This window comes from Dermacentor albipictus, chromosome 1 (genome assembly GCF_038994185.2).
Source record: "Dermacentor albipictus isolate Rhodes 1998 colony chromosome 1, USDA_Dalb.pri_finalv2, whole genome shotgun sequence".
In the NCBI taxonomy this organism is placed as follows: domain Eukaryota; kingdom Metazoa; phylum Arthropoda; class Arachnida; order Ixodida; family Ixodidae; genus Dermacentor; species Dermacentor albipictus.
Window position 1 is genome coordinate 503,819,552 of NC_091821.1, and position 24,825 is coordinate 503,844,376.

Here is a 24,825-nt window from a genome sequence, read left to right on the forward strand (position 1 = left end):
TTGCCACTAACTTTTTCAGGGCGCAAAGCAGAATCTATAATGCTGCACTTCCGAATAAATAACAACAGTTAGCGACGTGCGAGGTGATGGAGCCGCCCCAGAATATTAAGCATACTGAGGACAACCGCAACAAAAACGCTGGTGTGCAGGCCGGAATAATGAAAAAGAAAATGCAGCATTGCGGGATGCTTTGCTACGAGCTGTAAGAAAGACGCCTCAGCTCGCAAACAACGCTGTTCTTTGTCGGAACAAAGTTCTTTCGGCCAATGTCATGCAGCCACTGCTTCCTGCGCAAGCCATCACGCTTTCCTTGTGGTATCACAAAAACGGCATAACCATCTTCAGGCTTCTTGCTGCAGTTATATGCGCAACAGCTCGGCATAGCGCTAGCACATAAAGCAGGAAACACAGCGTACAACGTTCGCGACGCCGAGCTAAGGCGCCGAGCCAGCCATGCTCAGGAAGAAAATGGCGCGAACGAAAAACAAAACATAAGCAAAACTCAAGATCCAGGCGTATCCAAGGGTAACGGCTGGGAGACCAATCGTCGTGCAGAAAAACGGGGGCGACAGTGGTTGCCGTGGGGGAACGCGCAAGGGGAGAGGAGGAGGTCGCGCGGCGGCGGCAGAGTTCAAAGAGTTTCGCTACATTCAAATTATCAAGGGATTTTAGCCGCGCCGCGATGTGAGCGCCCCCACTGCAAACCATCGCGAGTGGAGCGCCACCACCAACAACCGGTCGTGTGCAGAAAGGGTTTAAGCCTAGGGATTGCAGAACAGGTGAATGCCAGGGCAATGTCGCCGCCGCATTCCTCAATTCTCACAAGATAGATAGATAACCCAAACATAGATAGATAGATAGACAAACATAGATAACCCCTGGAATTAAGTACTCTAAACATATGAATGCATCAATAACACGCATGGCTCAACTTTTAGGTCAATTAATGTCTAAAAATTTACAGAGATCTCACTCGGAATCGATGTTCCGCGAAGCATTTTGCAAGTAACTGGCTATTCGGCATCATTTGGGGTTCCGCAAATCTGACCAAGTGGACCATTCTGTTTGCATACTGCTATAGCACTTCCGTGTGTGTATTTGTAAGTGGCGTAGCCATGGAGGGGCCTACCGGACTTCATACTCCCCCCCTCCCCGAAATTTTTCCGGCCGGCACCCTGCTTCCTTTTATACCTGGGGCACGTCGCCTATGAACAGAGGCGCATCACCTTCGAACGCCCGCCCTAGACAAGTACAGGATAGTACACGCTTTCAAGCAGACCATAGGCTTGCGCAAGGAAGCAGTTGTATTATTATGCACCAAGCATGGGAAACTTCACAGGGAATAACGACACCTAAGCGCCCCCCCCCCCCGCTAAAAAAAAAAATGGCTGGGGCTTAGCTAATGCTAGGCCTGCATATCTCGAAGCGAAAAGGTTCGGTGATGCTTATGGTTTAGCTTATGGTTATGCTTTATGATTTAGCCTATGGATATGCTTACGGTTTAACTTATGGATATGCTTATGGTTTAACTTATGGACATGCTTACGGTTTAGCTTATGGTTATGCTTTGGTTAACTTACGGTTATGCTATACGTGTGCCTTGTGTAGTTATGCAAATTCCTTATCAATGATATATACCGTAAGATATGCAGGGTTATTAAACTTCCTTATTCATCATTGTTGGGCACACTGTCTTGCGATTTCTGTACAGCCATAAACTACGCAGCTCTCTGTATCGGTAGTATCACTCTCTTCTCCTTCCATGTTGAATGCGCACGCCTATTCTCTGGCAAGCGGTCATACAGTCGGCCTCCGCGATACACACGCGCTTGCGGCGAACGTCAAACGATAGCGCGCGGCAGTGGCCACCTGCGCCGACTCCGAGCACGCTTACGGAGCCAATTCCGACATACGCCGGCTCGCGCGGTGTTGACTAGCGTAGTGAAGCTTTTCGCTTCAAAAACAGTGAGCCATTCAACTCTGTAGAGGTGGATGACCAGTGAAGCTGTTTAGCGCACGACGCACAGGCGACCCAGAACACTGAACAGAGGTACGAACATATTTATTGTCCCAATCTGTGGTCATCGTGGCGATATAGGTACGCACACCATTCCCGTATCAGCTCCGCGATTAGATGTACCCAGTGGCGTAGCTAGGTCGTCTGGCACCCGGGGCCCATAGGTCTTCTGTCACCCCCCTCTCAGGGTGTAGCCGGCGGAAAGAGGGGTGCCTTCAGACGTATATGACAACCCCCCCCCCCCCCCTCACTGGCCCCTTGCACCCGGGGCCCACGGCCCCCCCTGTTGCTACGCCACTGTATGTACCTGTCACGTAAGGCAATGAATGGATGCTCATAACCTCGTAAATGCGGCCTGCCCATTACAACGAGAGAAGCGAAATTCTATGCTGGAATGATGAGGGGTAACGGAAGCAGCTGTGGAAGACGACAACGACGAACGCGCGAGCAGTGGCACTAGCGCGTTAGCGCGATTGGCTTCTAGAAGTTTTAACGCGAGAGCGTTAATTAAGCGCTCCGTGTCGCAGAAAATCTAGCGTGGTTCGAACAAGGCATACTCAACCACGCAGGCCCTCCATGTGGCGAAAGGGAAATACTGAACTAATTGAAATCATCAAGGACAAATACATAGAAAAATCGTAAAGTACGACTTACACACAACCTACAGACATGATAGCGTCGGATTGTCATTTCAATATACGAGAAAAAATAATTCTGTTACGCGGAAACTAAAACCCCTTCTGAAACGCGACAGCGTTTTCCAGCTGCCGTTCCTCGCACCATATTAAACAAGAACCACAAAACTCGCGTTCGTGCATAGCCTTCGCCGCCGCGTTTCCGAGTGAACATTACGGTTACATAAGCTGCAGTTGCCGGGAAACGTGAGAAGCACTCAGGGATCTTTGAATGCTATCGCGTGCCACTCTTGAAGGCGAAACTTAAAGGGACCCTGAAACGATTTTGGCGATTTTCTACAAACGTACTAAGTCGTTAGAGTAGGTTCTTCTGATCATTAATTGATGCATCTAAGTGCTCTGCGTAAAGCGTGTAATTTATTATAAGGTTTTAAAAATACACATCGCTGCCGATCGCAGCGCACTGCTCGGCGGAATTTTAAGCCGCCCCTACCCATATGATGCAAATAACCCATATTACGTCACATGGGCGAGCTATCTGATTGGCTGACCAGGGCGCGTGGTCGATAATTTTTTCAACTTTATGGTAAACAAATGATGCTCGTAATAGTTGGAATGTTAGTTACTTTGTTTTTGTAAAAAGAAAATAACTTAAAGAGAATACACAAGAATAGTTTTTTAGTACACTTCAGCACTTCCGGCACACAGCAAGTGTCGTCTGCTTGTGTTACAACGTACTCCATTTTGACGAGAGCTCCGCGGTCATAGTCGGTCTCAGTCTTTTCGCGAGCACTATGATTCGACTTTGTTGCCTTGTGGACTGCAAACCTAGCGACCTGCAAACCGCGAGTCCAGTATTAGGGCAAACGCAAGCGCAAGGGGACAGGGTCTGGCCGCTTGACTGTGCCGGGATGAGCCACGAGATGAGCAGAAGGGCAAATGTGAACGGTCTGCACGGTGCAGCCATCTGGTGGCACAGAGCTCAACCATACACAGTAGCAGCAACGAAGTGTATTCTTTGCTGCTGGTGTGTATTTTTCGCAGGAGTGTAATCATCAACACGTTGATTTATAAATGTTCAAAATGCTTTACACTTGGTTAGAGCAATATTAGCGCTTTGTTTGACTGGTTAAGCGCTGCGCCAGCAAGTGTCTGGACCGTGCAGACCGATCAGGCTGCTCACGTACGTCTACGCTAAAGTTCCTTCATCAGCTTGAGTTTATGCCTCCAGTCATTTGCCGAAATGACCAGCTTGTCTGTTTTTAGCGGAGTATCGGACACGTTCGGCGCTACGACAGAATGCTCGCAACGCACGCTGCTTCGATAGCTCTCGGTCGATGGCCAAGCGGCTAGCGGAGAGGTCTCGCGCGGGAGGGGGCGTGCTCCTAAAAACAACCGGAAGTGAGTGATGTGACGTCGCATCGTGACGCTGAACCAGTGAAGGCGGAGCTTAGCGCCGCTCGCTCGGCGAGCGAGTTGAGGAGGAAAAGCATAGCTAGGGAGGAGGGTAACTTCTAATCGCTTGCAGCTCCATTAATACGTAACGCTTCACTTAAATTGTGGTGCGAATGTTCTACTTAAGCTGTACCCTACGCGCCTACAAAATTTGTCCGAACCGTTTCAGGGGCCCTTTAAGCTTCCCCCAATTTTTTTCAGTCCTTTTTGAAAAAGTTGTACAAAACATTTTTCAAGAACACCTTTCTTACCCTTAATTTGTGCCTGGGACCTCTTTGGGTCCCACGGGTGACAAAGGTAATTCAAGGGCGCGTTACACATCCCCGAGCACATAGGGGCATGTTTTAGTGAGCTTGGACCCTTTCTGCACAATCACCAGGATTGGCGCACACGACGATTTGTTTTTGTCAACATCAATTCCCTCATGTGCCCGACAAATCTTGCTGGGAAACTAAGAACTGAAGAAACCAGGCCAAAGGTCCGCGTGGTTTAAGGCTTGCATGCAATGTAATAAGCATTGTTATAGTCACAAGCTTTTAGTCTAGCATTGCGCGAAAACCATGTCCCATGGCGAGCGCTAAACATGCAGTAGCTGAACCGGGAAACGCGCATTACCAGGGATCTCGTTCCCAGTATCTGGAGACCGGCACCAGGCACAGCGTGATGACACCTGCAGACCCCAGCATATGTGATATTGAGTAAAAATGAAATGTGGCTGTATCATCTATATTTTAATTCATGCCTTCAGGAACACAATTTACGCATACGAGGACCTGTGCCAATTTGTCTTACAATCGAACCTCGATATAACAAACACGGATATAGCGATCGAAGTAAATACACAAATTGGCTGGTCGCGCTTTATTTCGATGTATCCTCCTTCTATAAAGAAATCAAAAATGCGAATTACAAAAAGGTATTGGTTCTAGCTCAGCAACGTTTTGTTACGCACATAAAAATATATATTTTGAAAGCAAAACGTCGTCGACCCTGTTTAGAGAGGCCCAATTTTCCGGAGCTGAGCGATTATTCGGACTTCCCTGCAGACGCGGCACGGTGTTTCGAACACAAACCGCGTGCGCGATGCCGCAAAAATGGAGGCCACGAACAAAGCCAGCGCTATGTCCACTGGCCCACAGCTTTGCCAACTGCCGACGAAGCAGTGTCGCCGGCCACTGAGTGGCCAGCCGCCTCGCCTGTCAATGGTCGCACTCGCAGACCCCATCGGCGATCGAACGACATCAGGCGCGAGCAGTAGTACGGATTCGCCCGCGGTTCCTTCCGTATTTAAAAACAATTCGGCAGCGGCGTGCACGCTGTAGCCAGCGCGGTGGGACCGCAGTCGGCAAGCCACATTTCCGCGCCATAACACGATTGCGTATGCGCGGCGGCGCAGAGCGCGTGCATTGTCGTTGTGCCTCGCGACGGCCCGGCCTCATGTCACCCGTGGGTCATCGAAGTCTGCGGGACGACATTCGTTGGCCCGTCGGAGGAACCCCACTTGCGTTTCTTCCACATATTGTTAGCGATGTTTTTTTTTATTTCCGCCGATATCTGTGCATAGGCTGATAAAGAATATCGGATATAACGAAGGTATTTTCGTGTCCAATGCGACTTCGTTTAAAAAGGCTCACTTAATTGCTTTCATAACTAATGGCTAGGTTTGACATGCACTTGTGACGTTTCTTTAAAAGCTATAAAGTACGGTAATGTCATTAACATGGCCTTAATCCTTAATCTATTGTTTCGCCAACTGAATATACGAGTTCTTTCATAGAAACACCTTGCTAAATGCATATAAACTAAAAAACAAAGAATGGTGCAAGATGGCTTTCTTTAAACATATTGGCAAGTTTTCACAAATAAAAGTTCTTATATATTCATTTACAAGCAGAATTCACATTTCAATATATTGTAGAGCACATTTGTTTCTCTCCTCCTCCTACAAAAAGTGCCAAGCCAGAGCTCCCCTTACTGACCTTCCTCTCGTCAAAAATCACTCTGTCGTAGAGGATGCTTAGATACACCCAATTTATTTTCCATGGGCTTTCTTACATGGCTAATTTTGAAGAAAGCCTGCAAAGTATGAAGAAGTGATGTGACAATGTTTACCTGCCTTGAACAAGGTGCTCTTGGGTATATATTTAATGAATGATGCTCATAAAAGGCTGTAGAGAACCAAGGAAATCTAATATCCAGCATAAGCCAGCCCAGAGCTCACTGGGCTCTGGGCACTCGCACCACTGGTGCTCTGGGCCTCACGCTGTTATGCATTTTTTTACATTCTTGCCATTTTTCGTGACGGTCATTTCATCAAGGATGAGCAAGAAGATGTTCCCACAACCACCTGAACAAGGTCAGTCGTCTACTTCATCGCTCATTTTTGGACGACGTGCCTTTGGAAGCTCGGACCAGCTCGATTCCTGGGAGAGCTTAACGCCAGAAGCCATGGACTCTGACAGCGAGTACACCGTAGTCATGGGCCGCCGTATGAAGAAGATGCGCCATATGTCGCCTGAGGTGACTTCATCACATCAGAGTGAGCAGGAATCCTTTATGGTTTCTTACGTGCCGCTCTCGACGTCACACAGCATGAACTCCCTCAGCAGGCAGTTTCTAACCGAATATTTTTGAAAGTGTGGCCCCTGGGCAAATCAACGAGATCAGGATCAACGCTCGCAAGAACATCATGACAATAGATGTGAGAAATTGCGCAATACTTGAGAAGTTAAAGACCATTCCACAGTTAAGCGCAATCCCCGTCCGCTCCTTTATTACTTACGGGAAGGAGATAACAACTGGAGTGATTTCCGACGTGGAGCTTGAAATCAAGCATGCGGACCTCCAGAGTCTTTTAAGGTCATCGGTGCGCATTCTTCAGATGAACCGCTTGGGGCACTCCCGATGTGTCAAATTAATATTTGCTTCTTCGACATTACCAGCGTCTGTCAAAGTGGGCTACGTGATACACCGAGTACGACCATTCGTTTCGAGGCCTATTCAGTGCCGGAAATGCCACGAGATAGGACATATGAGTGAGCACTGTTTGTAGAAGCAAAGCCACCTGCTCGCGTTGCGGCGGAGAGCATGATACCACCGACTGTGAGGCGTCCTCATTTAAATGTCCCAATTGTACTGGCTCTCACAAAGCAACTTCGAAGGAATGCCAGAAGATGAAACAAGAGGTTAGTATTCTTAGAAAAATGGCAAAAGAATCTTCACATAAAGAGGCTGCTCAATCTGTTGGCCAAAGTGACCAATGCTCGCAACAAAAGCATCACAAAACCATTTCAGAAGAAAAACTTAGCGTGGCACAGGTACCACAACCCCCTCTGCCTATGCGTGCATCGAGAACGGTAACGGCGTCTACTGATAATTCAAGGTCGACGAGAGCACGCGGCAAACATTCACCTCCACCGGCTGATAGAGACACGGAATGGCCTTCCGTGTCTGTAGCACGAAAGACCATGCCACGGAATGGCCTTCCGTGGCATAGCCGTGGGCCGAAAGGCCCACGGCCATGCCAGCGGGCCTGAGTGGTTCTCTGCACCGTGAAGCCAAGAATTATAGGGCCAATGAAACCAGTGACACTACGGGCAAGCAAGGAGATGAACAAAATGAGAAGGCGAGCGTACAAGAAGTGCTCAAGCACCTGGTAGAGTCAATATGCGTGATTCTCGGTGGTTTCGAGAATCCGGCCGCTAAATGTGCCCTACAAGTGCTCGCCGTGCTGGAGTCACTTATCGCAGCTCTTTATATGCTATACAGCTTTTGTTTGGCGCTTGTGCTGTTCACGCAGGGGAGGCCCACACACCAGCTTCGTCCTAGCGCCTTTATTTTTAAGTTCACTTCAGTTGGTGACTACAGACTTGGTATGAAACCTGATAGTGGCTTCATGGATGACATTTGTGAATGCGTATCATCAGAGTGTGGAACTTGCTTTCACCTTCGCGCTTCCCTCTTGCTGTGTCATCATCATCCCTCATCACACCTTTATATCCCCGTTCCCCCTCCCCATGTGGAGAGTAGCAGGCTAGAGTGCCTTAGCTCAGGCCGACCTCTCTGCCTTCTTTCAATTAAATGATCTCTCTCTCTCTTGTTGCAAAATTATGAAGCTAATACAGTTGGCACTCTTTTATGTAAATATTTAGTGAGCAATTCATGGATGCCATACAGTGAAAATGCACCTTATAGCACCGAATATAAGTGCACAAACGCAAACATTTCAACCTCAAGGACAAAAGCATTACAGAGGGCAGTTGGTGGAAAATTAAACTGTGGGGTTTAACATACAAAATTGCACAATGATTTACGAGTAATGGGCATGTGAATATTCAAAACTCAAATAATGAATAGAATATTGCTGTATTCAATTCAATACTTAAATCAAATTATCACTATTAGCAAATGCGAAACTTTTTCTAATAGATTTTGGATATACTTCACATTGCTAGCTGTGCATAATGGAACATGGAACTGAAGCAAATAACAACTGCCATAATGGACAGAAAGAACAGGAAGTTAAAGAGAATGTGCCGCATTGCTTGAAGAGCCAGAATTTTCGCGTTAAACCAGAATCATTCACACTCAAATCTCACTCACATTCAGCAATGGGCATTGTTGATACTACTTATCAATACTGTGCGTGGTGATAAACCTGAATATACTTGATTGCAATATTATTTAATATTACCGTGGCACCATATGCAGTCACCACTCCAACTAAAACAATTATGCTTTCTTCACTGTGGCATCACTGCAGTCAATGCGTATTTCTGTTTTGTTCTCGAAGATATGCACAGATGCTTACAGGCTAAAAAGAAGCCATTGGGAAACGGGTATACAGAAAAGACAGAGGCGACGTGATAGCGTGAGTCTCAACTAAGCGACTGCTTTTATTTTTCAGCTCCCTTGCCCAAGTGGTGTAGCCAGGGAGTGGCACACCAGGTGCCTGGAAGTTTGTGCCAGTGTGCCCAGCCCACCTCCCTCTCCAGAGATCAAGTGGCTGCACTGCTGTCCAGCCCTTTCTCCTCACCGTCCGTGGGGAGAGGAAGAAGAAACCCGCTGGGAAGCTTGCTCGGTCAGCGTGTGGGGTGGCCACTACAAAGCCTTTGAAGTGCTCATTCTGCTAGTTTGCATGCTCATAAGAATCCAGCTCATCTGTTTTTAATTGCACCCTTTCAGTTTTTGATAATGTGCACTTCATAACAGACAGTTTAATGTCCAAGTTCCTGACATTGTTAATAGTGGGATTTCAACACTTTATTATATTAGTGGTGAAGGCGACTCTTGACTCTTCGAAAACATTTTGAAGGATATTTAATTTGATTTGCATTTGGCACTATTTGATTCACACTTGATCAAGTCTCAAAAATTACTTTTCACACACCCATAGTTACGAGTGACATCCTTATGGAGAGCTCCCATATAATTTTGACCATCTGGTGTTCCTTATTGTGCACTTATATCAAAGTTTTTAATACTGGACCCATCAGAATGTAGCCATCATCGCTATGGATCAAAACTGCAACCTTGTGCTCAGGGAGTATGTTACAAAAATGCCTAGCAATGAATAAAGAGAATGCTGACCAAGAACTCAAAAAATATATAGAGAAAAAATTAAAAGGATGTTTCAGCTCCCACACAGCAGCCTGTCCGTCTCGCTGTGAACAAGGCGCCTGTGTGATAGCCAAAATGTCCTTTCAATTTTTTTTCGCTAAACATTTTTTAGTTCTTTGTCGGCTTTCTCTATTATTCACCATGCCTCTTCCCAAGAAGACAGGATTCCGTCAAACCTAAAGTACCTAGTAAGAACAAAAATGGAGTAATAATTTAAGCAGTTCCTCAGCATGTGGCTAGTGCACCAAGAAAATGTTGATTAGGTATATCCAATAGCTGCTATGTGAGTGGCAACGTAGTTATACTTAAGTGGTGTGTGTGGTAGAAACGAACACAAACTTGTTTCTGTTTTACAGGATAGAATGCCTACCTTATGACAATGACCAATGCAATGTGATATGTACTGCAGTGATATAACAAATTAATCAACAGGAATGGCATAATATATCTAATGAAATAAATACAAACAGCAAAATTTTCTGTCAGCTGCTAAAAATAGACCGGCAAGGCTGGCTTTCATGGCTATTATGCTCCATGCATGATTATAGTTGTAAGCAGTAAAATGAACTAAGTAACAAAATTTTTTTACACTTTTAAAAGCCCTATTTGAGGCCTGAAATAATCAAGGAAATATAGTAGTAATGTAAGCAAATGTCTGCACACTATACAAGTTTTTCAAGTGTGACTTGCGCCACAGCATGAATATTTAAAACTTATGAAATTTTTACTCACCCCCCCCCCAAAAAAAAAAAAAAAATTTGAGTACTGCAACAAAACTTCAATGGATGCTATTTGACTGGCCTTCTGCTGCAAGCTTCTTTTCTAAGCTAGGCTGACCTACCATATTCTCTGTAAGAACTCCAACTAAATTGACATACTTTACTCTCTTGTAGAAACATTGCACAATTTCCTGGGCCACCAGGTTTATGTCACAACTATACCTGTGCATTATTATAAATTTACAATTAATGATCAGGTATCGAACTATAAATGCACGCATTATAAGCTTCACTCCACAAAGCGCATAAATATAAATAGGTTCACACCTGCAAGCAACGTATTTGTACAGTTAGTAACACAAGCTCATTGTCTACAATTTGGTGACAGTTGATAATGTCAGGTCCACACTATTTCATGGTTGACACCTGACCCATTTAAACATCTTCCCATCTTTCCGAACATTTGTATTTGAATGCATGTCAGTTAGGAACTGCTTACACCCATAGAAGCATTGCCATGTGAGAATACATGGAACTTTGCAAATGCATTGAAAACAAATCCAGTTCAGCTGTTTGAATCAGCTGCAGCAAGTAAGAACAAGATATTCTAGCCACCCTTTGGTTCCCTCACCTCAATTACTGCCAACAGCAGTTACGAGGATGTTTTTATACCTGTTGTAGGCAGAGCATGGGCAATTTTCTTGGTGTGCCACAGCAAGTGCTTTGCTTCCACATGACATGCGAGGAAAATCGTGGCCCCGAATGTGCCCCATAAGCCGCAATAACCACTGGGAAAGTGGTGTCCTCCTAGTGACTCCCAGCTTTGGTGTCACTAGGCAGGTACTTAAGGAGACAAGGGGCTATGGTGCCGGCAATAGAATCAGCAAAGAGCAAGAAAGGAACACAGCAGCAGGAAGCCAGCACATGAGTAACACATCAACGATCACTGCTGATGAATGAACAGGCGACACCTTGTGGCAGAGTCTGAACATATTTCAGCGATATGGCAACCCCGGCAATAGGAGAGAGGTCTTTTCAGTGGCATTTGGTACTGATGCGCTCCAATTTGGCCGAAGTATTTGTGATGTCATTTGAATGAATTATAGGGCTGCACGTGCAAAAACCACAATTTGATTACGAGGCATGCCATAATGAGGGACTTCGGATTAATTTTGACCACCGGGGGATCTTCAACATGCCCAAAATGCATGGAACATGGGCGTTTTTGCATTTCGCCCCCAACAATATGCAGCCGCGGAGGCCTGGATTTGATCCTGCGACCTATTACTTAGTAGTGCAACACTTCAGCCACTAAGACACCGCAGCGGGTTGTGATGTTATGTAGGCATGATGGAAAGCATGCTTTCCACCATACCTGACAGTGCAAGTTCAAGTGCCATGCAAGCAACTTTTTTGTTCCACTGTATGCAGTTAAATTTACTTCGATGAAAACAGCCCAATGGCCATTTACATTCTTCATTTGGTTTCACAGAAATGTGCTGCTATTTGGTTTAAGCCATACATTAATTTCAATTCATGCACAGATGCATATAAAATAGTCGAAACAAAGTTAATACAATATATTAAATAACAGAACTGTTAAGTTTTATTTGAAGCTCTAAGTGTGACTAGAAAGCATGACAATAACTTACAAGTGCTTCCTTTCTTATAGACACCGAATATGGACACCTCGTAACAATATTAACCGAAGCAAAGCCCACAAGTACGAATAACAAAAATAGGAACTCTTTTCCCATTTAATTTAGTCAGCTGACTTGTCTGGCTGTAATATATAGCATTTTTATAAACAGAAATTTACATAAGAACAAGAGAAATGCAAGAAGTTTACAAATGAGCCTTGTAAACAATACTTATTTGAATATTGTAGCACTGTTCCAACTATTAGAAAGCTTCCTTGGATGTATAACGTACAAAACAAGAATGAAAATGTTTACAAGATGGTGTTCGTTAACTGTCTATTTCCAATTCTATTGCGGGTACTTCACCACATGCGATTCTCCCGTTCACAACACTGGATTGGTGGTGAAGACATCACAAATCTGCTTCATCAAAGCGCCGAGTCCCGAGAGGCATTCCACCGAGCATTACCTTGGACCCAGCGACCATGGTGTCTGGCATTTGTGAGCAGTCAAAAGTGGGTCTGCTCCCGCCCGTCAGCATGTACCCGTAACACATGGAGCGCGTCGTGTGGGCCCACAGCAAATCGCCACTGCCACACTGAGGGTCCCAGCGAAGGGCCAGGATTCCAGCTAACCGTTCATTCGTATCGTTCAGGAACGGCGACTGCAGAAAGCCCCGCCGAAAGCAAGTGTCTAGCGTCACAACGGGTCCGTCGTCATTCGAACGCCTGAGCGTCTGCGCGCACTGCCGCACCAGTGCACTGCGGATCAGGTGCTCCCCGCAACCCGAACTAGAAACTGCCACAGCGCAGCCACCGTCGCCGTCCGCGTTCTCTGCCCAGCAGCCGCAGCCGTAGACGGCCGCCTGGCCTACGCGGCCGGTGTGCTTGAGCCAGATACCACCGCTGGACACGGCGGCAGCCACGTTACCCTGCCGGTCCATGCAAACAGCGCCCACCGTGTCCAATTGAGGCGGATCGCTGCTGTCCGAGCTGGAACAGCCCTTGGATGAGGTGTCCGTTGAGCTCTCGTCCGCCGTGTCCAACTTGGCAGTCCACGGCTCGTCGTCGACCTCGCGCTTTGGCGTCACGGGACCTAAGGGGCTCTTGCGCACCAACGCTTCCTCGGTTGCGCAGCGGTCGAGCCTGCGCTTGAGCTTGACGTAGCGTCTACGCGTGTGGGTGGACACCAGGGCCTCGGGCATGCGCTCCACGTTGGGCAGCACGTGCTCGCGCGCCCACCGCAGCGCTCCTTCTCCCACCAGGAAACAAGGCGGCGTGCGGCCCAGCGACAGCGGACCGGCCTGCTGCGCGCGGCACAGCGCCTCGGCCACGAGCACCGGGTTGCCTACACGCGGCAGCGCGCCTACTGCGCCGAATCCCAGCGTGCGACCGTCCATTACGGAGGCGTCGCACTCGACACGACCGCAAGCCGTCAGGTTGGAGCCGAAACCAGCGTTGGTCAGTGGGTCGTCTTCGAGCACGGCCACGGCGGCCGCCACCGCCTCGAGCGCACTACCGTCAGAGCGCTCCAGCACACCCACAGCGCGGCGGCAAGCTGCGGAACACACTCGCCGGTAGTCGGGCAGTTTCTCCGGCGCATGGAAGCCAGCGCCAACGTGGACGGCCACCACGGCTTCCATGACACGCGCCTTGTGCAGCACCGCCCGACGTAGTACCACGGGCGTCGTTTGACAAAGCCTCGCGAAACGTTAGTCAAACATGTGCCTTTCGAAGGAATTACGAGAAGATAAAGCACACATTCACGGGAAACTTTGCAAACAAACGGCGACACTCAAACGCTAACCTTTTTTTGTGCAAACACCGGGTTGTCAAACCGCTGCCGGCGCCTGAACGCCGAGCCTTCGTCGGACCGTGGGCTTGTCACCGCAGTCACACATCTACTACGCAACCTAACCTCCAAGCTTCAGATATGTTACTAATTCTGGCTAGCGTTTCAATTTTGTGCACATGTTCAGCAAAGACGAATACAGCTACGGCAACGAAACTTTAGGGAACAACTACACACACCAAACTTTCCACGCTTTTCGCACATGGACGCCGCCATAATCCCTCTATGGGGCTAGACTTGGCTGAGCTAGATCACTGCAGCTGGGCTGCGGATTCTGGCATCTCGTTTCAGCTCAGCATTGGTTTCAGTTTCCGAGTCGCACCAGCTTTAGTCACCAACAGGCTGGCAACACTAGCACCGGCAGTGCCCCGCATCGGGAAGATGGCAGCCGAGGCCTCCTTGGAGTTCCCGATCTGGGCGCTCTTACCCAAGAAAGAAACATGTGTGCCTGTATTTCTCGGGAAGTACCCAGAGTACGACGGCCGGGGCATCAAGATAGCCATCTTCGACTCCGGCATCGATCCTGGCGCGCCAGGCTTGCAGGTTAGCGCTTGTACTGGCCTTGAATGACAGGGCACTTTCCCTGCTTTGGATCTGTGGTTCTGCACCATGCGAAACTCTCGTAGCTCGGTGAGAGTCTAACCTATACGCAATCACTGATACCTATGCACGGATTGTTTCCTTGGGCCACAACGGCGAGTTTCAGAATCGGAAGTGCTATGCGGCGCGAAAGCGTCACTAGAGAGGTGTCTCGCGACACCGGCATGTTAGCTCTCTTTATATTTCTTTTTACATTCCCCCTTCCTCCTTTTTCTGGACGTCCCGTTCTTGGTTATTTTCCTCGTATGTCAGGGCGGTAAATATTTAGTGCGTGCTTAGAAGTGAAAGTAGCGCGCGACATTGACGGCCTCGTTTTCTTTCTCGCGCGACGTGGAAGTCAGCTGTTCGGAGCCGTGTTCTCGCCCGGCGGCGAGCTGCGCGCACAGCTGCGGACTTCGAACGGCGCTGGCCGGTTGCACTTTCGGCCAACCGTCAGCTGGCCAGCGCACGGTACACGTGCGTTTAGGCGCACCGATCCCAGCTTTGGAAAAGGAAAAACGCGTCGGACGCGTTTCGCGTATCGGGGTCAGCCCGGACAAAACCAGCTGCGCCGCCAGTTTCCCCGAGAAGGTAGTCCCCGGCTTCCGATTACCTCTGTGTCGCTAACAGCGCTTGCGCAGGAGCAGTTGGTGACACCGCTTGCGTGATAGCCTGCTACGTGGATTGATCGCAACATAGCCATTCTGCAGGAAAGCATATCGGGCATTGCGTAGGTGCAGAGGTACATGGCACTCGTTATGCTAGTAGCAATAAAACTGTTTGAACATGCCATTTACAGTGTGGATGCCTTGTGCTTTCATGGATGACATTTGTGATAAACACATCTGCATAAAAACATAATTAAAAATAGTTATTGTCATTACCCACTAGTGCAGTTCTGTGAGGCCTTTAAGGGGTCAAACATTCTACATTTGCGTACTTGGGATTGAACTTTTCTTTTTCATTATACTGGATAAATGATGGGAAATGTGCACACATACAGCATATATATTGGTCATTCTTACAGATGTTCATGCCTTTGCCAGAAAGTGGCAGCAGTCTAGCTTGTGGCTATACAGGGGATTATTGTTAGCTTTGAGTCCTGTCTTTGTGACCCAGTCAGAAGGTATGGGTGTAGGACCACTTACCAAGGAATGCAATTGACCCTCAAGTGAACACACAACACTGAATGTGTTCACGTACCACTGTACGCAATGCTGACGCGAAACATACATAAATGAACTAAAGTTCAACACTCATGGCTTATACCTACAGAGCCATTACTATTATTGAATAGTGTCTCTTGCCATGTGTTTAGTTGTCATTGTGCTCTGCCGATGTGCCAAACCTGATACCTTGGTCATGAAGAGATGAATGGCTGGTGGGCGATGTCACTATGGGCTCGCCCACAGCACCTGCAGCTGTGGCAGTAGTGGTAGCAGTGATAGTAGCTCTGGCTGCCAATATATCCCCACTGGAAGGAAGGCTATGCAATGCGGTGCCTCGGGACAGCTGCCCACATTGCCTGTCTCCTTGGGCAGCTAGTCTGTGGCAAAACCAGCTGGTCTTGAATACTGAGCTGCATGGAATACCATGCCATTGCTATGTGCCATCGTTATGTAGCGACTGTTCAGTTGCAGAAACATTGAATGGCACTCTGATCCATGGGTAAAGAAGCAGATTGACAGGTGTGAACTGGCTATCAGCACCCGCCTGCACGCATGCGTGATTCAATTTGTAGCTTCCCTCCGAGGCTGCTAGAGGGCACTGGGTGAAATTCAACCAGAGCTCCCATGTTTCAATTACTTTTGCTCACACCTCTATGTGGTATAGATGTGAGCTTCAACACAAACATGTTGTTTTCAAGTGTGTGTGTGTTCACTTTGTGTGGACCTAATCAAATATCATGTCAAGATCAGTTAAAATTTATTGCAATGCATTGATGGGCTTTGAATCTGGTGCCTCATGTATTGTTCTTCAAATGTTTTGTAAAGACTGTGAAAGGCATTGGTAAAGAGCTTTGAATGTTGTGAATGAACAAGTACAAAGTTTAGAGCACAGGTTTATGAGGTCTGCCGGATATTGTGGCATTGCGTGTGTTGCAAGAACCTACGAAAAGAAGAGACCATGTGATATCTTCAGTGCCCAAACATTTTGTCTTGTCAAGGTGAAATCTGTAATAGTTATGGGACATTTCAATCCTCCACATGTTGATTACTTGGTTAACGAAGCATCTTCAACACAGTACGAAAAATTTAGATCTTTAGATAGGAGACAAAAGATGGAACTGGCTATCAGCTGAAATTGCACGGGAGATGTAAACACGAAGTGGCAGCAAAGATAATAGGAAGGCTGTCATTCCATATATTCATGACAATTCACACAACCTCAAAATAGGTAGGGTAGTGTGTGCATGTGGACATTGTTTTTTCCACACCCGTAAAGCATAAAACATTGTGCAGACAAACTGGTGTGGCTTTTCACAAAATGCGAATGCAGAAGAAATTGCAGACACTATAGTACATAGTGTGTGCAGTGTGTCATCTATGAAAGCTGTTTTTTCTGGACATGTTTACGTAGGCCCAAGAATGCTTTTGTAATGTTAACTGTTCTATTCTAGGTCATCTTGGTGTTCTCTTGCGAAGGTAGTGACTGTGTGCTCAATGAAAGTTTCATTGGGTTGAAGCCTGCTGATTAGGAGTTAAATTGTGGGAGTTGTGATGGCAGCTGTACCTTAAGCCCTGTAAATATGATCTTGTTTGTGCGAGAAAAGCTGTGTGCGTTCTGCTAACCGTTGCTTTAAATTACCCACTTTGACCATCGAACCTGCTGCAATGTGGAAGCTCAGCAGATAGGCACCGAACGCTACAACAATTATATTCAGGCCTGGAGTATGTGAGGGTGTTGTTGAACAGTGCATCATTAGGAATGTGGTTGCAAACTTGCCTTCAACAAATTTATTATTTCCTTAAGAGAGATATCGAGGCTGCCAAGTTAGCGCATGTGGGTATAAAATGTCTAAGCTGTCTTGTCTCTTGTCTTGTGCATAAATGGGCTCAGCCTTTTTTTAGAAAATACTGCCTAGTGGTGATAATGATGTTAAAGTGGGAAACATCTGATGAGGTTAAATGATGTTAAAGCGGGTCTTTCTTATTTTGTTGTGGTGGCAGGTATAAGAACTCTCTGTTATGAAAATAAACCTTTGTCCAAAGTACAGTTTTGTGTTTGTCTTTTTCATGCCTCAATTTGTCTTCGTCTTATACCTGCACTGTTTCGCTGTAGCTGCTGGTTTTACTATGAATTTTTTCATCATCGAAACCCGCCGTGGTTGCTCAGTGGCTATGGTGTTAGGTTGCTGAGCACGAGGTCGCGGGATCGAATCCCGGCCATGGCGGCCGCATTTCGATGGGGGCGAAATGCGGAAACACCCGTGTATTTAGATTTAGGTGCACGTTAAAGAACCCCAGGTGGTCGAAATTTCCGCAGTCCTCCACTACGGTGTGCCTCATAATCAGAAAGTGGTTTTGGCACGTAAAACCCTATAATTTAATTTTTTTTTTCAGCATCAAAGCTGCAGAGTGAATGACCTTTGGATAGGGAAGCTTTACAGAATCAGAGTGTCTACCAACCGGAAAAACCGGGAATTCTCAGGAAACTCGAATAATCTAGAAATACTCGGGAAATTTGTGCTTCTATCAGGGAAAATTAAATGTAATTTTATTGAAAGTGAATGAATGTCGTGCTAAGGTTGGCTGCAGCAACGGAGGAATCGCAACAAATCGTATTTGACGCCGTGTCGTCTGCTCAAAAAGTTTCCAGAGTACAGTCAACGACCGATTTTTCTGACATGCTCGATAATTCGCGCGGCTTCGCGGCACCACCGCGTACCTCATAGAGTAAATGTATAAGAACATCTGAAGTTTGGGATGCAAGAACACTTTGCCGACCGTTATTTCGGACTTTTTGCCGTGACTGCAGGTCCGAAACGGCATTATCAAAGCCACCACCTCCGCCATTTTGATTATCTCGCCGCCTCGAACCAGCGCTGTAGCATGCAGATCCGCTGGCAGCCGTAGCCATCACCGTGGTAATGCCAGGCCTAGCTGCTTCTACGTTCGCTATTAAGCTTCTTGCCGTGCGGTGCCGTCGTTTTCACTGACAGAATTCGACGCTGTCAGCAATGGCACCGACTCCGCCGTTGTAATTCTCTAGATTGGCTTCGAAGCTCGGAAAACGCAACGCGTTGTATAATGCCGGTTCTCGAAAGTCAGCTTCGCCTCAATGCAGCAATGTTAGGCGGTGAAGCATACACAAATTATTGCGGTGAAAGAATTTAAAGAATGCGCCACTTTCAGCAAGGCGACTCCGTCTCTTTGGTCCTCGCTATTAGCTTCGAAGCTCGGAAAGCACAGCGCGTTGCATAAGGCAGATTCTTGCAAGTTATCTTCGCCTTAGTACAGTAGTGTTACGTAGTGAAGCATACGCAAAAGTATTGCGGTGAAGCATAACAAGCGTGGGAAGGGGCAATGGTCAAGGGACACAGTATGTATTTCTTAATTGCATTGACACGTGTACTTGTCTTCATCGGGCGACACGTTTCACCGCCTAACAAATGTTATCGATGGTTCCATCCACTGTCTGTGACCGAACCTTGTGCAATCTGATTGCGTGTGTGTGTGATGCGAATAATGTACAACTTTGTGGAAGGCGCACGGGTCCCAGCGATTAGTCTGGAACATTCAACGATTGATGTATAAAAGCCGACGCTTTTGACCCGTTGATCTGATTTTTAACGATTGCTGACTGTGTTCGCCACTTTCGCCGCTCTTTGAGTGTAGCCTGTTCTTGAGGGCACAAGTTCACCCAATAAAACGCTAGTTTCGTCTTTCTCAGTTTGGCTGCTTTCTTCACAGTCACTACCACGTGACAATATATGCGTGCGTCCCCGTCTTCTGTCGCACTATGAGCACAGATATGCCCAATAAGTTTACTGGCAGGCCTCCAGAGCTTTTTCGGACGTGCCTGTGGTGATTTGAGCCCTTAAGAGCAGTTAGGCATGCATTCATTTTTTTCTGACGTTTTCGTGGGCTGTAGGGAGTCCGAAAAATCAGACGTTGACTGTACAACTGAACAAAAGGATGCTTCAAATGGTCTGTGGGACGAACCCGTGGAGGAAGGAGGATGAGAACAAATTATCCATGTATTGAGGGATGAATGAGAAAGGAAGCGTGGCGCCGCCTCTTTGAAGAAGCTTGAGTTCAAAAAACAAAGTGTTGGCTGATGCCAAGATGCAGGTGGCCCTCATCCTTACTAAAATAAACTTTAAAGCAGCGCAATCTAACACTGAGGTGTTGTGTACAGGCTGAGAGTATGTCAAAAGAGTTGAGGTTGACTTTCCTGCTGCGGAGAGAGAATCTTAGTTGTGATAAAGTACAGACCTCATACCAATCAGCTTGCTATCAGTTGATAGAAATAGCTCATATTCGGAAATATTTGCTTTAATATGCATCTCCTTTTCATTGGTATTTGAAAATGTTCGACTCGATCTGGAATGAGCTTTGCCATTTTTTTCAAACATATTTTATTTGTTTCATCAGCCCTGACAATTTTGTTAACATATTTTATTTGTTGTGCATTTTACTAACACCTTGCTTCTGTTTTATTTTAAATAAAATATACATTACAACCTTACCACCTTACTATTGAAACTGGATTAAGTCATTTTTGTTTTAGCATGCTTACTAGAGATTGACAGCATAGGGCAACATGGTGTCAGCCCGTCTTGACATATAGCAAAGTTCTGTCTCATTGAGAAAATTTTGCAAAGGCACGTAGTGAATTTGGAAATATCTACTTGGTAGACACCCTGAGAATGTTAAATGCAAAGAGTTGCTACTGTTGTTGCTGGCAGATATTTTGTTTGGGCAACATGTGTATTCGGGCTGGTTGATAGCTTATAGCTGCAAATTCGATCTGAAAAGCATGAGGATGACCCCGAAAATGCATTGTTAGCAATGTAGTTGTTACCCATATTTTGTTAACACTGTTGTTCTGTTTCTTGAAATCATCTTCCACGATTTATTGACTTTTGAAGCAGCTGAAATTAAGTGCAAGGACATTAATTGCTAGCCATAGTTCTTCTTGTTTAAAAAAGAAATAGCATTTACTGAAAGCTTTTCATGATGAAAATGTCCAGTTTTTGGGCTCAAATGCGATGAGTGCTTTTCTCACACGGTCCTTTTTGTTCATTTGCTTTATTTTTGCATATGAGGATTGGTTTTTGGCTTTAAGTGATCCTTATCTATGTATATTTGGGTTGCATGCTGCTTTTCATGCACTCGTGCTTCTTTTTTTGTTGTTGTTGTCCCTGTGTTTGCAGGCTTGCAATAATAGCTGTTGCTATGGCTTGAGCTCTTGGTTAATGCTGCGCTTGCAATCCAGGTGACCAGCGATGGAAAGCCAAAGATTGTGGACATGATGGACGCATCTGGTGCTGGAGACGTGGACACCTCCAAGGTGGTGGAGGTGCAGGATGGCTTCATCACTGGTTTGTCAGGCCGCAAGCTAAAGGTGGGCATATGTATAAGGATGTATATATGTATATGTATGCATATAAGCATGGGCAAAAAACAACCACTTATGTTCTACTTTTCTGCTCACTGCATCAAAATTAATATATTGTTGTTGGGCAGTGGCAATTCACTGGCCAAAGCACTATGTAAAAGACAAATGAGAAAAAAAATTGTGTGGATCGCTCACATTGTGGAAATCGATGTAAGTGAAGCTTTCTGTGCTGTTTGCGTTGATTGGTTACACTTGGCAGTAATGTTGATGGTGATTGTTTAAGTTCTGCAGCGTTTAGTGCCATACGAGAGTCGTGAGTTGGTAAACATTACCATGCGTGCACTACCACTGTAGGGCAATCTTCCCTGGACAGGACACCAACTGTTACACATTGCATCAACACTGGGGCGCAGCTGCCATTGCAGCAATGTCCGTATCTTGTATCTCCTGCAGAACGTTGTGTAATCAACGAACAAGTAGACGACATGCAAAAAACAGTCCATGGGCATCCCCTGTTGTCCTAGTTACGAAGAAAGGTGGTTCTGTGTGGTTTTATATGGTCTACTGCTGCCTGAACAAGATCACTCACAAGGATGTTTACCCTCTCCCACGCATGGACGATGCGATTGACAGTCTACAAGGCGCAGAATTCTTTTCATCTGTAGATTTGCGCTGAGGGTATAGGCAAATATGCTTGGCAGACGCCGATCAGCCAAAGACAGCTTTTGTCACACTCGACAGCTTACACGAATTTAACGTAATTCCCTTTGGACTTTGTAATGTGCCCGCGACATTTGAGCGCATGTGGACACAGGGCAGCACGGCTTGAAGTAGCACAGATGCTTTTGTTATCTTGACAACATTGTTTTTGCTCCTAATTTCACCATACACGTTTATTGGCTCCGGTCTGTTCTAACGTGTTTAACAAATGCAGGGCTACAACTAAACCTCAAGAAGTGCCAATTTGCTGCTCAGCAGCTGAGAGTTCTAGGTTATGTCATACCCGAGGATGGAATTCTCCCCAATCCAGCTAAACTTCGGGTCATCATAGAATTTCCTAAGCCAACAACCGTCAAAGAATTCCGCAATTTCATCGATCTGCGTTTCTACTTCAAACGCTTCATTTGCTATTTTGCCGCCATCATATCACCCCTGACGAAGTTACTTAGAAGCAACGAGCCCCTAACTTTGTGGTCATCCGAGTGCGACAAGGCCTTCACAAAGCGAACATTTGCTCACATTTGCTAACGTCTCCGCCAATTTTGCGCCAGTACGACCTGACAGCCCCTAGTGAGGTGCCCACAGATGCCAGCAGTGTTGGCCTCCACACTGTTCTTGCCCTGTGCAAACAGGGGTTTCCTGAATGTGTTGGGGCTTATGCAAGTCGTACGCTTACGAAAGCTGAGACCAATAACACTGTGACAGAAAAAGAATGCCTGGCCATCATCTGGGCTCTCACCAAGTTCAGGCCTTATTTGTACGGCCGTCCATTTGATGTCACGGCCCACCATGCACTATGTTGGTTGTCGTCCTTGAAAGACCCCTCAGGCCATCTTGCTCGATGGGCACATCGTCTGAGGACTACGTTATCTGCGTGTTCTACTGCAGCAGACGCCAGTGTTGTGACGCCAGTGCCCTGTCGTGCGCTCGCTTGCCTGACAACAATGCCTGCGGCCCACTATCCGACTCTACCGTTTCTTCGCTCAACCTTACCGCCATCGCGTCTGAGCAGTGCAAGGACCATTGGATTACCTCTCTTATATACAGACTTGCTTTCTGGTTCATCAGCACCACCAACCACTCACATGCTGCGTCGTCAAGCTCACCATTTTGCCATTCGCGACAACCTGCTTCACCGACGCGATGATAACTCCGATGGGCGCCAGTGGTTATTAGTAGTACCTCGCAGTCGCTGTTCTGACATATGCGCAGCTTTCCACGCCGATCCACAGTGTGCACACACTGGAGTTTTCAAAACTTATCAATGTCTTCGACAGTGGTACTACTTGTAGAGGTCGCCACAGTTCAGCCCTGTTTGTTAGGTTGCCACCAGAGTGTGGCGCCCCCTGTGACCTGTGTGTGTGTATATATGTTCGGGCCCAATAAAGGAGGGGCATTTCCTTTTCGTCTAAGCAAGAGGCGTTATGTGTCGGTCCGTCACCGCATGCTCGTGCCCCGCGCAGCACTAAACACGCGACATGGTGTCAGAAGTGGCCGGATAACGCCCCCTTGCCTTAGCCCTTACCTCATAGGAAGGCACCAAGATGTCTTAGAGACCGGCGAGCCGCCGAAACTGTACGGCGTCAACTTCCAGCCGCTGGCACCGTTCGACTTCGCGAACCCGTCAACGTGGGCGACATGGCTCAGCCACTACGAAGACTACGCAGCGGTTTCAGGACTGACGCAAGCGTCGTTGGACATGCAGGCACACTCGCTACTGTACTGCATGGGCCCGGAGGCCCGACCGCTTCTCGATACCTTTTCGCTGGACGCCCAGGCGCTCGCTTCATACCAAGTCGTTGCCACTTGCTTCACTGAGCACTTCGTGCACCCGGCAAATAAGCTTTACGAGTAGTCACGGTTCCACAGATGTGTTCAGCTACCCGACGAAAGCGTCGACACGTACTACGCAGAACTGCGCAGGATGGTTAAGCGCTGTAACTCTCCGTCTGCTGCTGTCGAGGAAAGGCTCGTACGCGACCGGTTCGTCGTTGGCCTCCGCGACTCTCGTCTGTCGGAGCAGCTGTGCCGGAACGCGAAGTTGACACTACAGGACGCTTGGACACAAGCCCGTCAATCCGAAGACGCCGACAGGGAAAAGGCCTTGCCCCAGAACTGCACTGAACACTCCCGCGAGCTCAACCTCGACGCCACAAAAGCTAACAAGTTCCCCTCTCGTCGTCGCTCCGGTGCTAAGCCTCGTTTGCCGCAGCCACAAGCAGAGCGCTCACGCGAGCTGTCCACATGTGAATTCTACGGCCGCACACTTCATCAGCGTTCAGACTGCCCGGCCCACCGCTCCGCCTGCAACTTCTGCAAAAAGAAAGGCCACTTTGCCGAAGTATGCCGCTCACGGAAGTTCAAGCAGTACAAGCTCAGCTCCGTTCACCTGCACGCAGTCGCGACGCCCACCGCGGCAAAGTTCGTCTATGTCACTGTTGACGACTACACAGCGCAGTTCAAGGTTGACTCCGGAGCCGAAGTATCTGCCGTTGCCAGTGACTTTCCTACGTTGCCCGACAAACTCGACCAAGTCGACACTCTGCTCACTGGCCCGGGAGGACAGCCACTGCACGTGCTGGGCTCATATCTGGCACAACTTCGGTGGCAAGGGAAAACAACCTGTCAGCGCCTCTACGTGATCCAGTCTCTCACTGTGCCTCTTCTGGGACTGCCAGCGCTCCAAGCCCTCCAAGTAGTTCGGTTTCTTGATCAACTCAAGACTTCAAAAGCGACACTGCACGCCGAGCTCTTCAATGGATTGGGCACTCTCAAGGACGAATACAACATCCGGTTGAAACACGATACCGCACCTTTCTTGCTAAGCGTACCTCGCAGAATCACCATCCCGCTGCTCGAGATCGTCCGCCGCGAGCTGGACAAATTGGAAAGCGCAGGCGTGATCTGTAGGGTTGACAAGCCAACACCATGGTGCTCGAGTCTCGTCGTCGTCCGGAAACGCGATGGTTCCTACCGCCTCTGCATCGACTTGACACAACTGAACAAGGTCGTCCTCCAGGAACGAC

General features: G+C 47.4%; 3 protein-coding genes across 5 annotated transcripts in view; 1 reads left to right on the forward strand and 2 right to left on the reverse strand.

The window, feature by feature from the left end:
• The window catches only part of LOC139054890 (uncharacterized protein C15orf61), an 82,745-nt gene extending 68,719 nt beyond the window's left edge, over window positions 1-14,026 (reverse strand). For 2 of the 3 annotated variants that reach the window (XR_011511591.1, XM_070532585.1), the window contains exons 1-2: window positions 13,892-14,026; window positions 4,723-4,777 (exon numbers count right to left, since the gene is read on the reverse strand). The gene's annotated coding sequence lies outside the window, so the exon portion shown is untranslated. The remainder of the gene's footprint in view (window positions 1-4,722; window positions 4,778-13,891) is intronic. The other variant, XM_070532588.1, reaches the window with a different exon arrangement.
• On the reverse strand, window positions 12,020-13,738 carry Tasp1 (Taspase 1). Its single transcript, XM_065443153.1, has one exon. It carries the CDS (start codon window positions 13,725-13,727, stop codon window positions 12,498-12,500), a length of 1,230 nt encoding a protein of 409 aa, XP_065299225.1. The 5' UTR covers window positions 13,728-13,738; the 3' UTR covers window positions 12,020-12,497.
• A 135-nt stretch (window positions 14,027-14,161) lies between the features above and the next one.
• The window catches only part of TppII (Tripeptidyl-peptidase II), a 263,290-nt gene continuing 252,626 nt past the window's right edge, over window positions 14,162-24,825 (forward strand). Inside the window, exons 1-2 of the mRNA XM_065443152.1 lie at window positions 14,162-14,479; window positions 20,957-21,085. Of these exons, the coding sequence (XP_065299224.1) occupies window positions 14,162-14,479; window positions 20,957-21,085 (447 nt within the window). The remainder of the gene's footprint in view (window positions 14,480-20,956; window positions 21,086-24,825) is intronic.